This window comes from Amblyomma americanum, chromosome 5 (assembly GCF_052857255.1).
Source record: "Amblyomma americanum isolate KBUSLIRL-KWMA chromosome 5, ASM5285725v1, whole genome shotgun sequence".
Lineage (NCBI taxonomy): Eukaryota > Metazoa > Arthropoda > Arachnida > Ixodida > Ixodidae > Amblyomma > Amblyomma americanum.
The window spans coordinates 137,876,713-137,899,626 of NC_135501.1; the positions used below are offsets into that span (position 1 = coordinate 137,876,713).

The following is a 22,914-nucleotide window of genomic DNA, read 5'->3' on the forward strand; positions in this document are numbered from 1 at the left end:
TGGTCAGGAGCTTATGGTTGCTTTCACATCTCATTGTGCAGATTTTACTTTTACGCAACTCACCTGCAACCACACCAACCTGTGAAATCGTGCCTTTTTATTTTGTAAAATTCTAAAATTAAGGAGACATTCTTGTAAACTGGCAAGTTCACAAATTCCTATTGTGTGAAGGCTACTGTCATTATCTATAGCTTGTTATTTGCTGCCATTATTTGCTAGTATCTCGCTATGAGTTACATTCACGCAATGTGACTGGAATGGTCTCGTGCAATTATTAGCATCCGTAACCTATATTTCCACCATTTTTTTTATTGCTTTAGTTCTGTGTAGACAATTGCTGCATAAACGTGTGTCTACAAAATGGTTCTCTCGGTTAAACTGCTTACTTATTAGCACTGGAATTTGACGCAGGGGTGGTATACAGTTTTGCTTTTTCAATACCAAGTTTGGATAAGTACTTTCCTGATTCGATCATAATTAGTTATAAATCCATCTGATGTGCAGCAGTGACGACCCACAGCAACTACCGTAAAAACCGGACTATAGGTCGGACCGGAATATAGGCCGACCCCCTAACTAACCAACTCTAAAAATGAAAAATCTTTTTCAATGGGAAAAGTACCGAAAGACATCCTTACTTTGAAACAAATGCGACTCGAGAGGTTGCACAATGGTGACAGTATTTAATTTCATTTAAATGGTGCTTGTATGCACACCCGGCAAATTTTTCAACAATATCGCGCACCAATCGGCCCGCGTGTTTGTTTCTGGCACAGGCAAGTACGGCGCCGTAGAGCAAAGCCCTCCTCTTCATGAATCGCCGCAACCAGGATGGCGAGCCTTTGAATTGCGCCCTCGTGAGTCTTGAGGCACGCGCGATCTCTGCCGCTTTCACGCGGATGCATTAAGCAGTCACAGGCAGCGATCTTGCTCGCAGCGCAACGTTTCCTTCCCATTCTCGATACACTACGGTCTGCCCACGAAATGATGTTTTCTTCTGGTTGCTGCAAGTTGTAATACGCAGCTTCTGCCTCCGCTAGTACTGAATGCTCTTTTCGGATACTCCAAATTCGCGCTGTGCCGCCAGGTTCCCGTGAGCTTCCTCGTACTCAATCGTGTTTTTCTTGAAGCCGACGGTAAATTGCCGTTAGCTTCCGCTTTGCATCTACTGAAACGCAAAATGGCGGCACTGCTGCTGATGGCGATGGTGATGGAGGCTGTTGACTTCAGCCACCCATTGTTGCAAGACTTCCGTATTTTTTCCGCCAATGACCGGTATATAAGACGGGGGTCGACTTTTCACCATGGTTTTTTGAAAAAAAGTTTGACCTATATTCCGGTTTTTACGGTAGCTTTCGCATAGTGCACGTTTAGCATTGTCTGTACGTGCAAACACTGCTCAGGGTTTTTAGAATTTCAGTGTGGGAGCCTTTTATGTATTATGTTTGGCAGCCAAACTATCTTTGTACACTGTACACTGTTGTACATTATAAATTTTGCTTTGTAGCTTGCTGTTACCAAGTAGCCTGATGTAGCACAATTTTCACACAAATTCACTTGGCAGGAGACTGCTCCAGGTATTCTTTTTTATGAAACAAAATTTGAAACATTTTTGATTGATGCTGATGTATAATATTTGTGAAATTTTTAAGTGCTTCATTGCAGACCATTTCAGAGGTTAGAAAAAAAAAACAGCTAGATGGTGCGTCGTAAGAGCAGGTACCTACCATCACATTCAGTTTTCTGAGTAAGCATGTTGAAATGAACGATACAGTTGCAACAGTTGAAAATCAAATCCCAATGTTTCATGACCAATTCCGTCTCTTCACGGGTGACTGAAGAGGGGACCGAGTTGGTCCCGAAATTATGGTTTTTTTCGTATTCAATCCTTATATGGTGCCTGTATCTTCTTTATGTTACAAACTCAATGAGATCTCCTTTGGTCAAAGATGTAAACTCATCTAGATGTCCTTTTGTCAAAGATGTTCACATTCAGTTCGCAAAAGTCGCACATAAAAAATCTTGCGAACATTTGTATAATATATAGTTTAATAAGTACAACGAGCATCATTTCATATACTGCAGGCACATATAACGCGAACAAGAAACAAGTAACAAAATTAGCAAGACAACCAAACTTAACAAGATATGTTACAAAGAGAAACAAGGACTTGAGAACAATAACCATGAAGGGGTCCTGAGACGCTCTTCGAGCACGTTCAGTAAGGATGTTTAGTGGCAAAGCTCATGGCACAATAGCTCACAAAGTGACCAGAAAGCTAACATGCCCTATTGTATGCTAGTGGCAACTCTTCACAAAGTTCTGCTTTGCCTCCGATGAGCTGGGCACATGTTCTGATGCTGTAATTCAGCTGACTGGGCCTGGAAGAGCCAAGGATGAGGAGGAAACAGAGGCCCTATCCTCAAGCAATTAATGTAGACATACTTTCACTTTCGTGTAGCATGACATTCGGCTTTGCTGCAGCATTTGTTTGTGTACGTTGCTTTGTATCAATTGCTGCACTGTTTCAAACACTGCCTGCTCAGTGTGTTTGATCGTACATGGTGGTTCCCCATTCATTCGTGAAAGTAGCTGGAGCACTTTCCTCAGCATTCCAAATTCACTGTAATTGTTATGACAGTGCAATTCTAATTAATGGGCAGCTTTTTGACTGCTTCAAAACAAGGTTAGAGGACACTGTTCCATTCATTAAAGTGTGTTCAGACTAGCAGTGTTGCCACTTTGAGCAGCGCAGGGCTCTCAAGTTCAGCAGTAGACCTTAGTGGAAAGGGGGAAGCAGAAAGGAAACTGTTCAGACACCCAAACTCTACTCATGGTCTGTTAGCCAATGTTCTTTTTTTGTAACAATGCTTTCTGAAAAGTACTTTAATGTGTCAGATGTTCCTTTCGTTCCCCCTTATATTAAGGTTTGAAGAATGTTTCTCAGGGCCCCTTCAAGAACATGTGTGTGACCTCACTGGTGCTGTGTGCTGCTATACCAAAGACCAGTCTGAAATCTAGCTACATGTACAGTTCCGTTCAATGGAAACTATGGCACCTAGTCCAGGCCTTTTGTACAACCAGCAAAAAGTTATGCCCACTTTTCTTTTACTATGCCTAAACGTGCACTCCTTCCACCATGTGAACAAGCCACATCCACTTGCGGCTGCTGATTGTCGATGTATCTTTCATATATGCTTTGACGTGTTGCTTCTGAAGTGTGCGTGTGCTATGGGAATGCAATGAACAAAAAGAACACGCAGCTTGCATCATAATGTGTGCTGCTGGTGTCATAAGTTTGTCCATGTGAGGTGCGCAAGTGCTGGAGTTACTTGGCACATGCATCAGCTACAGCTCTTCTAAGCACCCATGTGTTGGGTAATCATCACACTGCACCAAGCTGCAGCCTCAACTCACCCACTTCAACGTGTCCAGGACCTGGGATGCAAAATAAAGTTTTCTCTCTCTCTTCTAAGCAGTTTGGCCGGTACAATTTTCGGCTGAGCCATCTGTATGTCTATCAGCATTCTATGAATGAATGGTACTGGAAAGATGCATCATCATAAATCTCTTAATGTGAGTTACTTGCTTGAGGTTTTCACATAATGGCCTTTTCAGTAAGTCTGTCAATACAGAGATGGGGCAGCCGTGGCAGCCATCTCGCATTCGCACCTTTGAGAGACGATAATTTGTCCATCGTGTTGCGAGATGCTTAAGCAATGCTCTGACCCTGCCCAACTGTCTCGCTGTAGGAAACTGTGAAGTAAATTAAAGGCAGGTAGGTTGAGCAGGTGTAATGTTCAGTTGACTACCTCACTGTTTTTTTGCAGGAGGTTAACGGGAGTCGAAGGGGAAACGGAAAGTAAAGTCTAGCACCTCGTGCCCAAAGGCCTCAAAAAGCAAGCAGCAATACATGTGCTGCCACCCAATGGTGGACAGTTGAAGCTTTCCATCAGAGCGGCTATCTATCCCAGCCATCACTGTACTTGTCCACGCTGCAAGGGATAGGCATAATCGCTTGAAGCAGATTCCACCAAAGCAATAGAGTACTATGGCCAAACTGTTAGTGATGTGTTGGAAACAATTTCTTAGCTTTGTATTATGCCTTGCAGACTCCCTTCTAGCTGATGATATTTAGTCTATGATATTTAGTCTGCAAGTCATCTCCCGACCATGACTAGGTCATTAAACAGTTCCTATCGCCAGCTGTGCTGAGCAACTCTTCAATACCGCATGTAACCACACTGTCCACTTCCATTGCTGGTGATCACTGCAGTAGTGTCTTGTACATTCATGAAGCTGATGAAGCCAGTGAACTGCACTTGAGAGTCAGCAAGTGTTTGTACGTAGCCACATAGAGTCTTTGAGTGTTGTCACCAACTCCATCCAGGCTCACCATTGCCTTTTGGTGTCACTGGCACCTACAAGGCAACATGTCTCCTCATTTGCGGCACAGCAACTCGACGCTTGTGCCACTTGGTCCACTTGCACTTGTAAGCCTCCACGCATTGTCTCTCAACTGCTCAAAAGTGGCTAAACACAATCTCAGGCACAGACTTCCTTGTTGAGCCATTGCTTGGGTTGCTGTCCTTGCCAGCACTGCTCTCCTTGCTGGCATTGCTGTCTTTGCTCTTTGTGCTAGCCCTGCTCTGTGTTTCGGGTGTCTTGGAGCCCAAGTTTTCCTGCAGAAGAAGGTGCAGGGGTCAAGGAAATGGTTGGTTGCGAGGAGAACATCCAATAGCAAGTTTCAGTTGATGTGATCCATGTGAAACGAAACTTGAGAAACAGAGAGAAAAACATTTCACATTACTTTTCAGTGAACACATCCCTTTCCACTTTGCCTTGCTCCAAGTATAAAATGCATGTGTTGATTTTTGACATGCTTAAGAGATGCAAAAGTTTCAAGCAAGTTGCAATATTTTTCAAACATTTCACTTGTAGAACACCACAACTGAGATAGCTAATCTTGTGCTTAATGCATTACAGCCTCGGCTATTTATGCACAATAAAACCAAGCACAACAGCAATCAGAAGGTTGATCACTGCATCTCACTGTAGTGTACCTTCACTGTTCTCATAACTGAAATTTGGAAGTCTGTTCCTTCGTCAAGAGCAAGCACAAGGTTGAAGTGCTAATGTTGCATACCTTTTTGAAAGAAACCTTAGGTGCATCATGGTGTGTTCCTCTGTGGCTTAGGTATCTAGCATGTCTATTTTTCAATGCACAAATTGGAAGAAACACTCGCAGTTCATTTCTTGCACAGTTCTCTGATGTCTCCCGGAAGAGATACATGCATCTTTTCTTTATGGACACTGTCTTTTGAGGGTTGGTGTAGGGTGAGGCATTTTTGTTAGAGGAAAAGAACAACAATAACGGATAAATTTTATGTGGTTTTCCAACATATCCAGGATATTCGTGCTGAGTTTGATTCCTGTTCATTAGGTCTGTTTTTGAAAACCATGTATAAAACAAAACGATGGCTGAATGGTGCATTTGTGTAGTTTTGCACATGTGTCCAATATGTTGCATTTAGACATACCTGCAGGTCATTTACATTGCCGTAACTGTCGATCCTCTCCATGCGACAGAACATGGACATGCGTCGATTGTTGCGGTCGTGTGCATTGCCTGCATTGGGGTTACCTGTTGTTTGCTCGGTGGGACCAAAGCGCACCCGGAATTTGTCGGTCCAGGATTTCTGTGAAGAAACGTTGCTAAATTGTAAGGGAGATTGTGATTGCACGGACTTTTTTACATCTCGTCTGCACTACATCCATTACTGGTTCAGAGTATTACACATACACTGAAAGGAAAGGCAACAATAGCATGACGCTATGCTAATAGGGTACCCCTTGGTGTTCATTTCTGCATGAAAAGGCGACTGCGCTGCCATAAAAATATCAAATTTCCTGGGTCATTCTCTCTGTGACAACCCCACAATACCTCGGTGCTGCTACTTTATTTGTGACGTCACCCTTCTGGTGGATCAGCCAGAGTAAACAACCAGGAACAAAACTGCTTTCCCCATCAATCACATGAACATTTGCTGCTGTTATCAACACATGGCACAACCGTAGTGTGTGTCGTGTCTAAAAACGATGGTGTTTGCACGATACAAAGGGTAAGCTATAACGCATTATCATCATCATCATCATAATAATCATGAAGTCGATTTTACCATTAAATGCCACCCCTCCCTCCCTCCCTTTCGGGAAGGCAGAAAATGAACTTGAGACCTTTTGCCTGAGGATTCACGTTGTATGTAAAACGTAGACTTTTCGAGTGCCATGGTCAGCTTCTAGGCTGTCTGACGGGCTGCGAGTACGGCAAAAACTCGATAATTCGAAATGACCGATGATTTGCACAATTGTGGTTCCGTAACTATAATAATGTATATTTTGCCGGATACCTCGTGCCGGAGCTTGTACATGCTCGGTTGATTCGAACTGGGATGCGCTATGTGGGGAACGCCCGAGTTCACCTCAATTTCGGGAACACCCGAGTTCGACCGGTACGGAGCGTCGCGCCGCTTGTACTAGGCGCGCGAGCCAGCATTAATAAACACGAGGCTTAATATCGGACTCTTCAGTGCTTCACGCACCATCGCGGCGGCACTTTGACTTAGCACGTGGCACAGTGACATCACACTGGCCAAAGCGACCTTCTGCAGTCGCACCGGCGCCTAACCGCCATACTGCGCCGGCACCAACTCGGAGCATAGTTCCTATCTCGCGCGCGCCGCACACCTCGCCTAAGCGTCGTTTCACATGCTGCGAATTTCACCGCGCGGCACTGAGAATTCGGTCCCGCCGTTGACGCCGCAATGCGATTGCCGCTCAGTCGTTTCACATGCAACGCAGGACCTGCGAATTCGTTCCGTGTGACAGCAGGGTTGCTAGATGACTGCTCATGGAACTCGTGATTAACGTGGCATTAATGCAATAAGGAATGTGGTCGTGTTGTTGTAGTCATGCGTGTTTTTAGACACAAAAAAATATTTTGAATGTTTTTTATTAAAGTAAACAGTTCTGAATTATTCAAAAAGTACGTTGGTGCGCTGAATGAAATCATTCAGCTGTGGCACGTGGCCGCAAGTGACGTCAGACCCGTGAGGCGTGAGTGCAAGGACAGCCATAGCTGGCCAAGCCAAGCCTGGCGGGGAGCCAAGCAAAGGATGCTCTCTATTGGTCAGTCGCAGAGCGAACACACCGACGCTGCGAACGAATTCCAACCGGACGGAAATCGTTCGCAAGCCGTCTGCGGCAAGAGCGGCGGCCCTCTCCGCCCCAGAGCGAACGAATTCGCAGTGCCGCGCGGTGAAATTCGCAGCATGTGAAACGGCCCTGACTCGTCGATATGAAACGCACTGCGCCGCGCCTGGATGGACCATGTGCAAGCTCCATCAAGCGCTTGATCGCAGAGGCCGCGGCTTGTTTCAACGGTGCGCTGCCGGAGCTAATGGCGGAGGCTTAATTCTAGTTCATTTGGCTACCACCACGTGGCACATGTGGCTTCGAAAATAGCGTGTTGACATCATCCGTGACGTAAGAAAGAGACCGAGTGACTGCAGAACAGAACGTGATACGCCACCAGGCTTAGTGATATAGCTGGGCGCTGTCCCGAATTGTGCTGCCCTGTCGTCCTTTTCAACCGACAGCTGCCCTTCTGCGCAAGCGTTTTAAAAGCAATGGCGCGCAGCTGACCTGACGTGTATCCGACCTTGGCCACTGCTCACGTGTTCGCCGAGGACGTCGGAGTATGGAAACGCTGGCGAACGGGGAAGAGCTTTGCCAATAACCGAGTTACATCAAGAGATATACGCTACCATATCTTGCGGACGTCGGAGCTGCTGTGACCGAATTTCGGGCGGCTGGCAGTGACGCGGCGACCACGACGTAGGCCAAACGAGCTCCCGTTGTAGGAGTAGTTAATCGTTAAACGTCGACCGCAGCACTGTTGAGTGCAAGGTTGCAAATGTAAAGTGTTGCAAGCGGTTGAACAACGTTTCGTGCATGGCTTTTTAATTTTGCTTCGGGATGGGATAAAGAGAAAACCCGTTTAATAGGAATGCATTACGTGGTCTGACGGGCTTCCAATTATCTAGGTTCAACTGTACCACCCTTCCTGGCTTATGGTATATTTATATCCAGTGTCACCTGTGTTTATAATGCAGCATTTCTATAACGAAGATGTTTCGGCACCTGTTGAAAATTTCGTCAGAATTTATCTAGTAGTATTAACCTTTTTGTTAATTTATTATGTAATGTGGCATATTCGGCTCAACTAATCGATAACGACATTATTTGTATTAACGCGCGAAGATAGTTTAGAGAGAGTACTGTAAATAGTCTACCTGTGAAATAAAAGTACAGGGCGAACATAGGAGGGAACTATTGCAAGGTGTCACTAAAATATGGCAGCGACAGAGGCCCATGGCTGTGGTGTCATCTAGTTCCGCTTAGTACAGTCATGTACTTTTTTTTTTACAGTGAAGGATATCATAGTTGGGATCGCGGAAGGCAAGTTTCATGCAAATTCCTAAACAATGAATTAAACCACGGCATGGCAGCAGTCCCGAAACGGTTGTCTTTGCGAACAAAATTAAGATGCCACCAGAATGCGGGCGGCTGCGGGTTGCCGTCTGTGAGCGAGGCTACCCTGTCACCTAGTGTTTCTGCGCGCTGCACACCATAGTGACACCAGTAAGGGCGCCGCAATACCCACCGGCTTGTCTTCGTTCTGGTGGTTGTCGGTGACGAAGGACGGGTTGTCCAATCCCAGTTTGTCGCCGGCGCTGAACATAGAAAGTCGTCGCTTTCCGGCGGCCAGCTGGGATGGGTCCGCGTTCGACATGAACCGTCGCCGGAAGTTGTCCGACCACGACCGCTGTGCGAGGGGATGAAGAAAAAGAGAGGGATGATAAACTACGCACAAGGCCCTATACCGTCACCCTACCTTGGTCATTCTGCCGCTTTCGCACAGCGGGCTAACGAACACGTTGCACTATGGGCTACGATTTTTTCCATTAAAGTGATGCGGCACTGATCTGTTATTTTTTTGGGCGAACAGATTCACCCACATCCACATCTTTCACGTTCTTGTGGACTGAAAGCTTCAAGACGTGCGTGGTTTTGTGCCCCAGCTGGTTATACCATTCCATTGCAACCCGGTAAAAAAAAAGATAATTGGCTTTCAGTTTAAGTTTACTGTAGTAAAGTTCCCGATTGCTTATTTATAAAGAATTGGAGGCCCCAGTTGAAGCTTTCACTTACAGTGCCTGGATCAGTTAAGCATGAAATGATTAACCGTTGGCTCCCATCTGTACAGTTTAATTAGAAACTTTCAAATTGTCTGGAAGCAACTAGCAGCTGGAAGCACAGCCACACGAACAATCTAAACCAGAAGACATGACACAAGGCCTAAATTATCAGTCTACGTCCACTAAGTGCACATTTTCTTCGAGCTTATATACCCTCGTACTGAACCCTTCTGCCGAAGCGAGTGGCTGTTACCCTCTGGGCAAAGTTAATGCATTTAATCATGACCGCTTTATTTTACAAGAATGCAATTACTCTGCCACTCTGTGCTTGTCCAGAGCAATGTGTAGATACCAGTAAGTAAGTAAAAAAAAGACATTGGCTTCAAGTTCGACTTTCAGATTCGGAAATTCCCAGCAGTGCATTCGGTCGGCAGGTCCAGTTGGGTCTTTTTGTTGGAACGACGTGATAAAGTGAACATAATCATGGCTTCCAGAAAAGTTGGACTAGTTTTTGTTTGGAAATAACTGGATGAAAGTTGGTTAGGGACAAGGCGGCACCTTTTCCTGATGTTCCAGCCCTGAGAAAGCCTATAGCGACTGGCCGGTGGACTATTCCTTCCAGTTCTTGGCCGGCCGGATAAGCTTTCCATGCTAGCAAGTGAGGCGCTAACCAACTGCAGTTAATTTCTGTTTGGCGTTCAGTTTAACTGGCATGTGAAAGGCCAGTTGGGATTACAGATAGGATGTGAGGCGTCCAACTGGAACATGACATCCAACTAAGACCCACAGTTTATTTGACAAGCGCGACTTGAACAGCCCAACTGGGATTCCTGTCGTAATTTTTGAAGCCAATTGGAACTCAAACTTACTATTGAAACAAACTGGAACCAATTAGAACGCCCAATTGAACCCCATTTTTTTTAATTTTGACTGGGAAGAACTTGCGAGATAGAGAGTAGTAATTGAGCTACAGACAGCTGACGACGTGAGCAGCAAACCTTATGTCAACGAAATTCGGTTTAAGGTGCAATAGCGGTAAAGGACGATTTAAATATTTTCCGTGGCAGTATAGCGGTTAAGGGCGCAAGGACGCGTCCAGGACAGATCCGCTTGATGGAAATGTCCAGCGGCTGCATCTGACTGGTATATTCGTAAGGTACGATCGGAACATGTCCGTTCCATATCCTGCGGTAGCTCACTGTTCACATTTACGTTATGTAGCCAAATAGATTTAATTGCAACGGAGGCTTCAAGTGTGCAAAGAATGTACACAGTATGCAAGTTTCACGGGGTTGTAACTTTTTTTACTGAAAGGGATCGTCTAATAAGGAGGTAAATATGGCACCCGTGCGGAAGCATCCACATCTACTTCTATGTACCATAGGAAATGATGAACCAGGAAGTTGTGGAGCATATGTTACATACATATAATCTTGCCGCTAGCAACTGATGGTTTCAACAGAAAGAGGAGAGTGCTTTTAACTGAAACTAGCATCATACTTGACCCTGCAAAAAGCGCGAGAAATAAATCGTACGACACAGCGCAGTACTAAACGTGACTTCGCAGGCGCAATGATGGCGAACCAAGCATAGCTTCTACTGTGTTCCTGCCTCGCCACCATGGCCGCTGCTGTGACGTATGTTCGAGTCATGCACTGTAAACGGGCGACGGGCCTCGCGTACAGAGTGCTCCATGCGTGCTCACCCCTCGCGTCTCGTCGTCGTCGGGCATGATGGACTGCCGGCGGCGCACATCGTGCAGCAGGCAGAGGCCGAAGTTGTTCATGACGCTGGCGCGCCGGTGCTGCCCCGTGCCCGACCAGTCAAGGCTGGCGTCGGGCGTGAAGTTCTCGTCGCCCACGATCACCAGCACGGTGCGGTCGTTGTACACGTTCTTCTGCACGGTGGTCGATTGCCGCGGAAGGCAGGGAGACATTAGATCTCTACGGCCTCTTTAATGAGGAAAGCAGCTCGCACCAGTCAAAGCGAGGGAGCGGGTTTAGTGGGTATTCGTTGAAGTACGTGAGTGCACAGTTCTCCAGGCGATCGACGCCAGGCTGAGGCTTAAGCATTTCTCTCGCGGCGTGTAGTAGTTTTCTGGTGAGAGCAGAGCTTCCCAATGGGCACTGAAACTCCCTTGAACGCCCTGTGGACGTTCAGGATGTCTGCAGGGCATCTGTAGGACGTCCAAGGAAGGTTCAGTGCCCATTGGGAATCCCGCTCACGACTCTCTAGGGCGGTAAGTACAAGCTAGGTGAGACATGTAGAACCTGTTCAGATGTTCTACGAATCTACAAAAGCCTATTCGATGCAGGGACGGCATTTAAGCGCTTCACTGTGCGCCATATATATAGTTTTCATGTGACGTCATGGGCGCCATCTTTGGCTACTGTGGCTAGCTTACACAGTGTACGCGGGGACCGGTTGGCGATAGGCGGGTTACCAAAACGCCGGGTCTTTCGCAGTTCTTTCTGGACCCAAAGATGGCGGCCGCTATAATGGCGATGAAAACTATGTATATGGTATACCCAAGGGAGTATCTTTACACCAGTTCTCCACTACGTTGACATGCAGCCTTTAGGACGAGTATTTAGTCTGGATGACTGTGTTGGGCATTGGATCAATACTTCAGCTGGATCCTTACTTGTGATCACGAAGCACACTCTTAGAGGCTTTCACTGTTGTCTAGTGAGGACATTGTTATCATTGGCTGTGGTTAAAAAGGAAAGAAACTTTGTCAGGAACGACGTACAGGAAGGACGATACGGATACGCACTATCAGAGCAATAGGTGGGGCCATAGCAATGTAAGAAGACGCAGTTAGAGGTGTGAAACCTGGCAGTGATTATCAGTGAGTGCGGTGAGCTCACCCTGAGGGTAATTGAGTAGACGGTGCTGGGTATGCACACGGGTCCCAGGAACTCGTCCGAGTTGTTAACATCCGTGGCAACGCCTTGTACCAGGATGACGTCTGTCATGGACGGTCGCACCAGGTAGCTGTTCACCGCGCTCAGGTCCGGCAGGAACGCGTTGTCCAGGTGCATCATCAGCTTGTTCTGGGACCAGTTCTGTGCGCGAGGAAACAATTTGCAGAAGGTTACGATAGTCGGAGATGAGAACGTTGATCACAGCTTTTCGCGTAATTAGCTTTGCGATATGCTGAGCTAAAGAATTTCAGAGACATGTTTCTATACACATATGTACAGTTGGAGCTGGCAGGTTTCATATGTTACGCTGCTAGCCACCCTCCGGGATCGTTCCGTGGCAGCCACCTTCCGGTTGTCCATCCCTCCGCTCTCTCCGTGGCAGATGGTAGCAGAGCGAAACGCCACCTGCCATGGTTGTCAGGGGACTTGTTACGCCGACAACGCCGAGGCGGAATGCAGGAACGAGCGCCTAAGAGCTGTGCTATAAAAATCCCGGTAACGCAAAGTGAAAGTTTAAACCAGGGTGGTCCATCGAGTTTATCAACTGGTCTCGGTACTTAGAACTTACACTCAGCTTGCCAGGCCACAATGACGACCTCTACATGCAGGAAGATCCGGAATGAGATCCTGCGCTGCGGAAACATTAGTTTGGGCAGATGAAGAAGAAATAAAAATAATAGTTTGGGCAGAAAAAAAATAAAAATAAAGTGCCCTGCCCGCGCCGCCAGAAGGTACAACGGGCTAAACAATGCGAATAGACGCGAGAACAGAAGGTCACAATGCTTGAGGTTTATTAGGCCAGGTTCAGGTAGTGCCATCGACTAACGCGGCTAGCCTTGCCGGCAATTTCTCCGCCGTAGTGACACTTCGGATAAAGAGAAAAGATAGACACTGTCGCCTAGCCTGGCCAAGAGCGGGGCGCCAGTCCTTCTACTATATAAGCGTAGCAGACTGGGCGAGTTGGTGTTACATGGTAACAATACAGTTTCAAACAGCGCTAGACAACAGGACTAGAAAGAGGAGGAGACAAAGTTGCAAGTTCAGCGCCGTGTTTGTCTCCTCTTTCTGGTCCTGCTGTCTAGCGCTGTTTGAAATTGTACTTCTACTATATTGTGTGTAGCGTTCTTTCGCACCCCAAATGTGTCCTCCAACTTGTCCGTAAGACGTGTTATAGATGGCGGATCTTTCTTACCTCGTACTTGGGCTCCAGGCTGAGCATGCTTCGGGCCACCTTGAGCGCGCAGCTGCGCCACAGGCGGTACTCGAGCGAGGGCAGCCTGGTGAAGCGCGCCATCGCCTCGAGCATCACCGTCTGGCTCAGGTGGAAGGCGCGCACGTCCGTCTCGCAGGTGGCGCGCGTCTGGCGTGGCTTGCGCGTCAGCACGCCCAGCTCGCCGAGCACGGCGCCCACCGTGAGCAGGTCCTGCAGGTGGCCGTCGCTCATGAACCAGTGGTACGAGTCCGTGTTGGGCAGGCTGCCGCCGTCCTTCTCCGTCACCGTGCCTTCGATCTGCGCATACATCAAGAGCAATAGACGAGTTACCAACTATGGCACTCACACTCCAACGAGCGAGCCGTCTTCGTCATCGGGGTTTACAGCGACAGAGTGACGCCACGACTCACTGCCCAACGGCTTCATCTAAGACAAAATACAAAAAATATTGTTGGGCCATAAAAAGAATGAAAAATAAAGTATAACGGGCTTAGATCACACAAAAAACAGCGGGACTCCACTGTCAAGTGTGCAGCTCCATACCCAAACTTCCCCACACCTATTGGAATTCCCCAAGAGCCAACACGCTGCAACGCCGCTCACTTTCTCGCCACATACCCACGTGGGAGGCCCGGGTTGGCCACGAAACAAATTATGCCTGGTGCACTTTCCTTCAGCACCTGCACGTCATCTTGGAGGAGGACCCTCAATCACCCTACCTTGAAGAACGCGAACCCAGACGTGCATATGGGCCATTTAAATAAATGTTTTCACTCTTTCCCTTCGCGCCCTCACAGGCACCTGTAGATTACGTTTTGTTTAACACCGGCATAGTGAAACTGCGCTTATAATTACACTACTTGAATTGTATTTGTGCGAGCAAGCCTCATATTTGGCGCTCGTGAAGGTCCGCCGTGTACGTGCGGCTTGTTTTGTAGTTGCACGATATGGAAACTCTTTATCGGGACTAAGTGCATGTACCCCTGTAAGGCGGGTGGGTAAGGGCTTCGCGGCCATTACTTACCTTGACAACGCCGCAGACAATGATGTAGATTCCACTTGGCTCTTCCCCTTCTTTGCCTAGGCTCCATCCAGATGGGAAAGTCTGCAGCGTGGCCCTTTCCTGCGAGTCGCACATGCGGGTCAGTGGTCATAAGCGAAACAAGAAAGCATCCCCAGCAGCCGGAGAAACTGAGGGATGTGTGAGAATTCGTGCATCGTCATCATCATCATAATCATCATCAGCCTGGCTAAGCCCACTGCAGGGCAAAGGCCTCTCCCATGCCTCTCCAATTAACCCTGACCTCTGCCAGCTGCGATCCTTAATCTCATCCGCCACCTAACTTTCTGCCGCCCCCTGCTACGCTTCCCTTATTCCCTTGGAATCCAGTCTGTTACCCTTAACGACCATCGGTTATGTTGCCTCCGCATTACATGCCCTGCCCAAGCCCTGTTCCGTTACAGCATACCCGGCATTATTCCCCGGAGTGCTACAATAGCCGTAAGCTGCGAGGGACCCCACAAAAGGTTTCTTTGTCAGGACATCACTTTTCAGGGTTCAACGCATTGTCCCACTTGCACCTTGAGTGGTTTCTGGAATGGTTTCGAATGAGCCAATATCCCCCCCCCCCTCAGACGGCTTTTCAGAGAGCACTAGCCATTATGGTACGGAGAACCTCGGACCCACAGCACAGGGAAACCGATTTCCAGGTCAAAGAATTTCAGCTAACGTACACTCTAAACAGAAAGGAGTAAAAAGGGGGTATGCTGCCCTCTAGTGCACTCCCTTTTATAAAAGTGCGCTACGGGACAGCTTACTACCTTTTAAATCACATATAGGCCTAGTTGTGTTTAGAGCGCAGATCAAGATACAAGGACACTAAATTGATTCATTTCCGATTTTTTCTATCTGTTTATGTGTATATTCACTTGCTGCATAAATGCAGATATATCTGGCTATGCCATCCTGTCGTTATTATTCGTCTCTGCTGCAAAAGTAACTTCTGGCATCATGGTTGCCAGTCTGCCATATGAGATGACTGTTCGGCACAGATAGTAAAATCGGTACGTGCTTTCAAGGATGAGCTGAATGGTAAGCCTTTCGAATATCTAACAATTTGCCGCAGGGCTGCCTTTCGTTAAGCGCCTGTTAGAGCAAACAGGGGCTGCGTTGACCTACCTTGAAGTGGTTGAAGAGCTCCTCGTTGCCCTTGATCCAGTTGACATTCTTGAGCAGCTCCGTGGGCGGCGCTGGAACAATGCTTGTGGGCGCAGAATGCAGGCGCATCATCTTCTCCTCGATGGTCTGCGCAAGAGCAATGCGCGAAGCGTTGCAGAGTCTTAGCATGCATGGGCGTCCAAGCTATAGCACTGACTACTATAGCATACTTGAAGAGTTAAGCGTACGAGAGGTGTCAACTTTTGCCTGCTGGGCTGCTAAGTACGTGTTTCTCGGTGCTATGGTGTTGGCGTGACACACCACGCTGATTGGCCAGCATGCGATGACATCACGAATGACGTCACTGCAACGTGTCGCAATGCGCCATGCTGAGTGGGAGCAGCTCTTTACACTACCTCCGCAAACAGCTACCTCTGAATCTTGCGTTACGCAGTGGTAACCGTCACGTGAGTTGAGGTTTAGTGCCACAGCATTAAAACCCACACGGGGAAAAAATCTGTCATCGGTCACAAAATGTACTATTGGCTGGAGGGAAATGATGTCTCCAGACCGCAACTGACGTCACTTCCATCAAAGGCAGCAACAACTTTTAATGCTATCGCTTTGCGAGCACATTAGGTATACTTCGGAGTCCCCGTGGATTATTTCTTTTCAGCGATGGAAGTGAATAATTTTGAACTGAACTGAAAATTCCAAATGGCCCCTTTCCAAGGAGCGCATCACTTTTCGATACAATCCCAGCCGCACCGATTACCGTCCACCATGGGTGTGCTACGGCCTCGTACACGTCTTAGAAAGATGAGAGCGATTGTTAGGTCTCGTGCATATTACAGCCAAGATCGCGCATTACCGGAACCCTGGATGCTTCTCAAGGTGAATGAGCTTGTTTAGGGTACGTGCACGCTTCTTATCCGACGTGAAGGGCAGCAATGCAGTGCGCTACTGGCATCGTCAGTAGCCATCTCATCCCCAATCGCACAAAGAGAGCTCATTTGTGACACAGGTGCATCGCTAGAAGTGGGGCTTCGGCAAGAAGTGGCGCGCCCTCCCGGAGAAGGAAGCATTCTAAGGTACGTGGAGCCTTTTAACCTCACCACACAATAAAATATTTCTCTAAGAGGAAGAAATTATGAACACCTCTCGTACATGCTACCATTACAGTGTCACACAGGCCGGAATGAAACGTGAATAGCGCATGACAACAAGACTAAATATTTTGCCTGTACTTTTTTCACCGTCAGTGTAAAACTAGCTTGATTCATGTTGCTGGGTAAACTCGTCTACCGAAGTATATATTCATGAACCGCGGTTGTAAAGGAGTACCCCGGTGCAAAGTAGAAAAGTACAGCTTATGCATGCTGGCGTTTCATTCCGGCCTGTCTGTACACTGTGCTCTATAGACTATATACAGACCTCCATGAGCGAGTGGAAGACGCTGTCGTCCAGCATGCCGGCCTCCTTGAGTTCGATGAGTTCGTCGCGCGTCGTGTTGAGCACGTGTCGCACCGCCCGGCGGGTCTTCACCGCCACGGCCACCTTGGGGTACTTGTCCTGGAGGGTCGCCAGCTCGCGTACAATCTGCGTGTGCGTCGTCACAGCATGGTTGTATCAGTTGAAAAAAAAATATAAGTGAAAACCGCAGTTAGCATTGCAGGAGGGAGAGTATGGGCTCTCCCATGAAGAACAATTTTATGCGTTAACACTAAAGTCCTGTTTGCCCCCCCCCCCTTCCCCCAAAAAAACTGCAGTCTGTGTGTGTGTGAAACCTCCACTCTCCGGATGAACCCTTAGATGGGTGCAAGCTTCCAGACACCCATCCACGCACTATTCAACCTCCATCTTCCATAAGGCCTGTACCCATAACTCAATCACCCTCCATCGACCTCCTGGGTCACTGCCAAAAACCCTCCTCCCACCTGCACTCTCCGGAAGGCCTCCACCAACCAGCAAGCACTAGATGTCCACGCATAACCGGAACGTAAAAGTGACAGCGAAACCCAATTGACAGACTCAATGGGAAGGCGCTCAGTGTATAAGAAATGTAGAGCCAATATGCTAACGTAGATTTAGCGCATCGAATCGTATCATCGTTGGTGCAATTTTTTCTCCAGTTTCTTTTTGAGAAACTGTCGCAAGTATTAGGCGAGCGGCACAGCGAACTTGCTTCACGCGTTTGGAGCAATCCAGAAAGCACGTGCTTTGTTTCTGTTGTAGAAAGCATGGAGACTCAGATCGGTAAAGCCCAGCTTTTAATAAAATTCTTTTTATTTGACTGCGCAGCTAGCTATTTCTTTAACTGGGCTGACAACTTATACGGCTCAGCTTTTGAACGACAAAAGCTGCCAGAAAGATTGAAGTTGCGCCTGTAGAATTGCACTAGGAGCGAACCGCTGATTTAGCTTGTTTGTAATTAAGCACGAACTTATCCACTGCACAGCTGATGCATTCAGGAAAATCGTTTAATATTTGATGTGTCAAAATTTGCAAATAATCGATGCAGAGTACAAAATTGAAGGGCACACTTAAGCTCCGCATGGAGGGTATGACGCGGTAGCGTAATGAGTTAATTTTCATATATGCATAAGGTATTTTGTTCTTTACATTTATATATCTTTGGGAGTCCTCACTCATACTCCTCCTGGCGCAGTGGTGCAGCGGGTAAGCGATGTGCCACTTTCATGCGATGGCAGGTGCTCCCAGCGGTGACCTTGTGCGACCCAGGTTGCACTTCCCTAGCGACCAATCATTAACTGCCACCTGCCACAGTGGGCAGTTTTCTATCTGGTGGGAAGGTTGTGATGACTGCAAGGTCCCGTGACCTCTGTGACCCACCTGACTCATTGGTTGCTTTCTGGGGACCACCTAGCCGTGCCCCTCAATTTTTCGCTCACAACGCCCACGCAGACAATGCTGACACCGGATTTTCTGGTGAACGGGGCTTTTAACGTTATCGCGTTAAAAAAGACTATTCCCCCGCTATTTAAAGCTCAGTTGCCCTGTTTAAAACTGTCGAGCCTGTCAACCAACTGGTCTTCAAATTCTCCTTAGCACAATTCATATGCCTCCTTGTGCTTGCCCGGTAGTACCGTAGATACCCACCTCGAGTCGGCTGTCGCCGCATATTTTTCGGAGCTTGTCGGCGATGGGCTGGTAGTCGACCATGTGGTCCAGGAACTTGCTGACCTCGTACTGGCCCATCATGAAGCCGCGGCCGATGTCGTAGCCAGCGGTGAGCTGCTCGTTCACGCGGTTCGTCACCACGTCCGCAACCTTGGTGCCCACCGGCTGTGCGGGACAGAGGAAGAAGTCATGACGGAAGAGCAGAGACACAGTGGATAGCTGTTTCACAGCGTGCTGTGCAATTCATCGCGCAGCGACAGATAAGATTACCATGGAAGGTGCACGTGGTGCTTCATAACAAGGGGCCCGGTAAACGTTGGGAACACTTGCACTCAGAGGCGCGGTTCATATCCAAGCAATTAAGACACTAAAATTTCGAGCGGTGTTTTCTTTGCTAATAACAGTGAACGGAGCCTGAAGAATGACAGAGCTACCGGAAAACGAAACCATAGGTGAAAAGGAGGTGCAATGAATTGCTTAAAGCACATTGGGGCATATTTTATCCGGTTTTGTTGTTCTTGAGGGCCTGCGCATTGCTATCAGCAGAACACAAAGCCAGAAGACTTGGTGCCTCCTCTTATTGTTCTTCTTAGAAGATGTAAAAAAGAAACAGAGAGGGAGCCACGACAAGCATCGCTTTGCCAGGCTTAACGCCAATTCAAAAGAAATGAAAAGCAGCTAAATGTCCCAAAGAAAAAAAAAGACAAATTAAAAGAAAAATCAAGGCAGTAATAACAAAAACTAAACTAAAAAGAAGAGGGAACAAAAGGCACAAAACAGTTAAAGTCACAGGCCAGCAGACAAAGCAAAGAGGGCAGGCTACGACGAAAAAAAAACACGAGAAAACCAATGTTACAGTATAGTCAAAGTCTCAGTAAAAATCACAAAAAAACACAGAGTGCCCTGATACGTTAACCACTGCGACGCCACTGACGCAGCTAGTTGTCACGTGGCCTTGTCTAGGGTCATTTGCCATTGAACAGTTCTAGCCGCATTTCACGAAGGGAGACGCAAAGACATAGGCACTGCACTGACCAGGAACACGCGGAGCAGCCGGTGGAAGTGGAGGAGTCGCACGACTCGGCAGAAGCGGATGACCACGATGTAGGGCGAGTACCAGGATCCGGCCAGTTCCATCTCCATCTCGATGGCCGCCGACGCGATGGACGCCCAGAGTACCACAAAATCCACCACGTTCCAGTAGCTCTTGAAGTGTGCCCGCAGACCGCGACCCAGCAGCTGCGAATGAAGACGATACCATTGCGTTCCCCATAAAACCTGTACTGTACGGGTGAATATGGCCCCGACACATAGAAAAACGCCATGGCAGAACAATCTCGGAGAAAGCACGAGGGAAATTTTTGAGAGGTCTAGCTCAATCGTTGCTATGAGGAAAGAAGTATTGTGGGAAGGAACTTCAGTCGCTTGAGCATTTCACTGCCTGTAATCGCCAGCAAAACGACAGATAAATCTCAGTCACCGATTCATTTCATGTTTGGAGACACACTCACAAAGAGCTTTGCGACTGTGGCCTGAGGCTTGTTACTGAATATCAAAAAGGTTAAGCCTGAGCTCGCGCTAACCTGCCCGAATCCTTCACACATGTGCCCTCCCGTCCGTTCATGGACCCTGAAATGTAACTGCAAGCTCATGTATACAGGACGTCAAACCACGTTACCCTTCGCGGGCGGAGCTGCAGGAGCAGGAGCTCCTCGCTCTGGCCTGACCGAGTCAGTTGCGCATTCGTCCTTTGTACAAAACGACTGAAGGTATTTGTACGTCGGCCGTCGACCGACGTTTCCATTGATATGTGATCGCGCGGAGCAACATCGTCAGCCCCCTCAAAAAATACAACAGAATTATCCTGTCGTAACGACACAAAATCGTGTTGTACCAATGAAACCTGTGTTGAACAAGAGAAGCCTGTGTTGTACAACACACTATCTTTTGTGTGACACACTAACGTGTTGTACAACAAAAGACTGCCCTGTCGTTACGACATATTTGCTTGTTGTTGTACAATAGTGTTGTACAGCAGACTGACCCTTGTACGACACAAGGTTGCCCTGTTGTTACGACAGACTGATCTGTTGTTCAGAGACTGTTACAACAAACTGTTCTGTCCTGAAAGAGTAACCTCATGCTCACCTTGAAGACGAGCTCGAAGAAGTAGAAGGCGACGAAGGCCAGGTTAGTCCAGCGCAGCACCCAGGTGGCGAAGCACTGTCCGCAGCTGCCCAGGCGCAGCACCAGCTCGGCCACGCTACAGGCCACATCCGTGGCCAGCACCAGGATGAGCACGAAGTTGAAGGTGGCGTGCTGTGTGGCCACGAAGAAGGGCCTTCGCCACGCCTCGGCGGGCATCTTCTCTCGCCAGCGGGTCTCCGTGTACGCCTGCTTCTCAGTCACGGGGTCTACGAAATGGTCTTGCTGCGGGGCGCCGAGTGGATATTGAGCAGTTATACGGAGGCCCCTTTCCTTCGCACCACAAATACCCACATGAAAATGGAAACATTAACTCCAGCTAGAAAAGCACTCCTACTGCTCAATTTACAGCTGTACTCTAAACAGAAAGGAGTAAAAAGAGAGTAAGCTGTCCTCTAGTGCACTACATTTCATAAAATGGAGTGCATTACAGGACAGCTTACTCCCCATTTACTCCCGATACCGCAGCGGTGGCCTAGAGGTCTGAGCATCCGCCTCGCATGCAGGAGGTGCAGGGTTCGATCCCCATTGCCGCCGGGTACCCACCGGTGATACATTCCCCTGCCTGATGCTCGGCTTCTTTAGGGCGAAATGCTTGGAAAGTGCACCTTGAGTAGAAGAAACAACCTTGTGCCATGGCGCTCTTTGGCCACGTACAGATACCCTAGCGCCATAAAAATCACCATCATCATCACCTTTTATTCCCATATAGGCGTATTTGTGTTTAGAGCGTGGAGTGGCTGAAAAAGTTTTCATTTTACTTTCAGCTGGACGTGGAAGAGATACACCAGCTGGAGCTAGCTAGAAGTTAAAATTCACAAGCTGGAAGCGAGAAACCCTTCGACTTCTGATTCTATAACCAGCTGAACATGAAATTTTCCTGGTGGAAGCAGACGTTCCAGCTGGGAATCGTTTCCAGATGAAAGGGCACGGTTTCCGATCCCGTAATCCTGCTGGAAATGTAAGCTTTTTTCATCTGGGACAGAATTGAAGCATTGAAGATATTTGCATGAAACAATTAGCAGCGTAATTGCTGGAATAGACGCACTGCGTGAAATAATAATGGAGGCAGCTGCGCGCACTGCTCACTCACCAACCACTTGTAGACTCTGTTGACTTCCCAGTTCTTCCGCAGCTCGTCTACGGTAATAAACCTGCAATGGGGTGGTACAGAGGAGAGTTAAAATTCCATACTACTGATTTACTGCCCACACGACGAACCAGAACTTCGATTTGTAATCTGTCTTCGCGCAAGACGATAAACTTGGCAATACATTTGCGGCCAAACATCATGGATCATTTTTCTCATTATCAAGCAATCTGTTTGAGAAAGGCTTCAGAGTTCTTGTATTTAAACCAAGGCGCCATATCGACAACGGGGTAGCGTAGCACAATGACGATGGTACGGAAGCTTCTGCAGAAACTTAAAGCTCAACACACAAGCCATCAGAGCGGAACCGGAAGAAAGACGCATAATTACTGGTCAGGCTTGTCGGCGACGGCATCCGCAGCAGACACAAGCACCGACGCGCTGTCTCTCAGCAGCAGTCCGGACTCGAACTGACGCCAGTAGTGAACCTAAACGGAGAAGAATCGAGAGTACCGATAAGTTGGTATACGGAAGCCGGCGAAGTTCTCTGGCACCCCAAACAGCTGCACCAGAAAGAGCAGTACAGCTCCGTGCAAAGACGTAGTCATCATCATCACTAGCCTGACTACACCCACTGCAGGACGAGGGCCTCTCCCTTGTCTCTCCTATTAGCCCTGTCCTGTGCCAGCTGCGGCCACCCCACCTCCTCATACTTCCGCCCACCTACACCCTCCTGCCGCCCCCTGCTACGCTTGCCTTGTCTTGGAATCTACTCCGTTACCCTTAAGGACCAGCGGTTGTCTTGCCTTCGCATCACATGCCCTGCCCGAGCCCATTTCTTCCTCTTGATTTCGACCAGGATGTCGTTATTCCGTGTTTGGTCCCTCCCCCACTCTGGCATCTACCGGTCTCTTAACGT

The 22,914-nt window shown here is 48.0% G+C and overlaps 1 protein-coding gene across 6 annotated transcripts in view; it reads right to left on the reverse strand.

The window, feature by feature from the left end:
- Positions 1–2,027: 2,027 nt before the first annotated feature.
- LOC144132767 (sperm-specific sodium:proton exchanger-like) overlaps positions 2,028–22,914 on the reverse strand; it is a 289,947-nt gene continuing 269,060 nt past the window's right edge. For all 6 annotated transcript variants that reach the window (XM_077665414.1, XM_077665411.1, XM_077665413.1 and 3 more), the window contains exons 12-25: positions 22,386–22,483; positions 21,999–22,059; positions 20,849–21,130; positions 19,736–19,939; positions 18,680–18,865; positions 16,994–17,158; positions 15,581–15,706; positions 14,426–14,524; positions 13,381–13,698; positions 12,132–12,329; positions 10,967–11,158; positions 8,727–8,888; positions 5,542–5,700; positions 2,028–4,683 (exon numbers count right to left, since the gene is read on the reverse strand). In XM_077665414.1, coding sequence (XP_077521540.1) covers positions 4,525–4,683; positions 5,542–5,700; positions 8,727–8,888; positions 10,967–11,158; positions 12,132–12,329; positions 13,381–13,698; positions 14,426–14,524; positions 15,581–15,706; positions 16,994–17,158; positions 18,680–18,865; positions 19,736–19,939; positions 20,849–21,130; positions 21,999–22,059; positions 22,386–22,483 — 2,409 coding nt within the window. In that variant the 3' untranslated portion in view covers positions 2,028–4,524. The remainder of the gene's footprint in view (positions 4,684–5,541; positions 5,701–8,726; positions 8,889–10,966; positions 11,159–12,131; positions 12,330–13,380; positions 13,699–14,425; positions 14,525–15,580; positions 15,707–16,993; positions 17,159–18,679; positions 18,866–19,735; positions 19,940–20,848; positions 21,131–21,998; positions 22,060–22,385; positions 22,484–22,914) is intronic.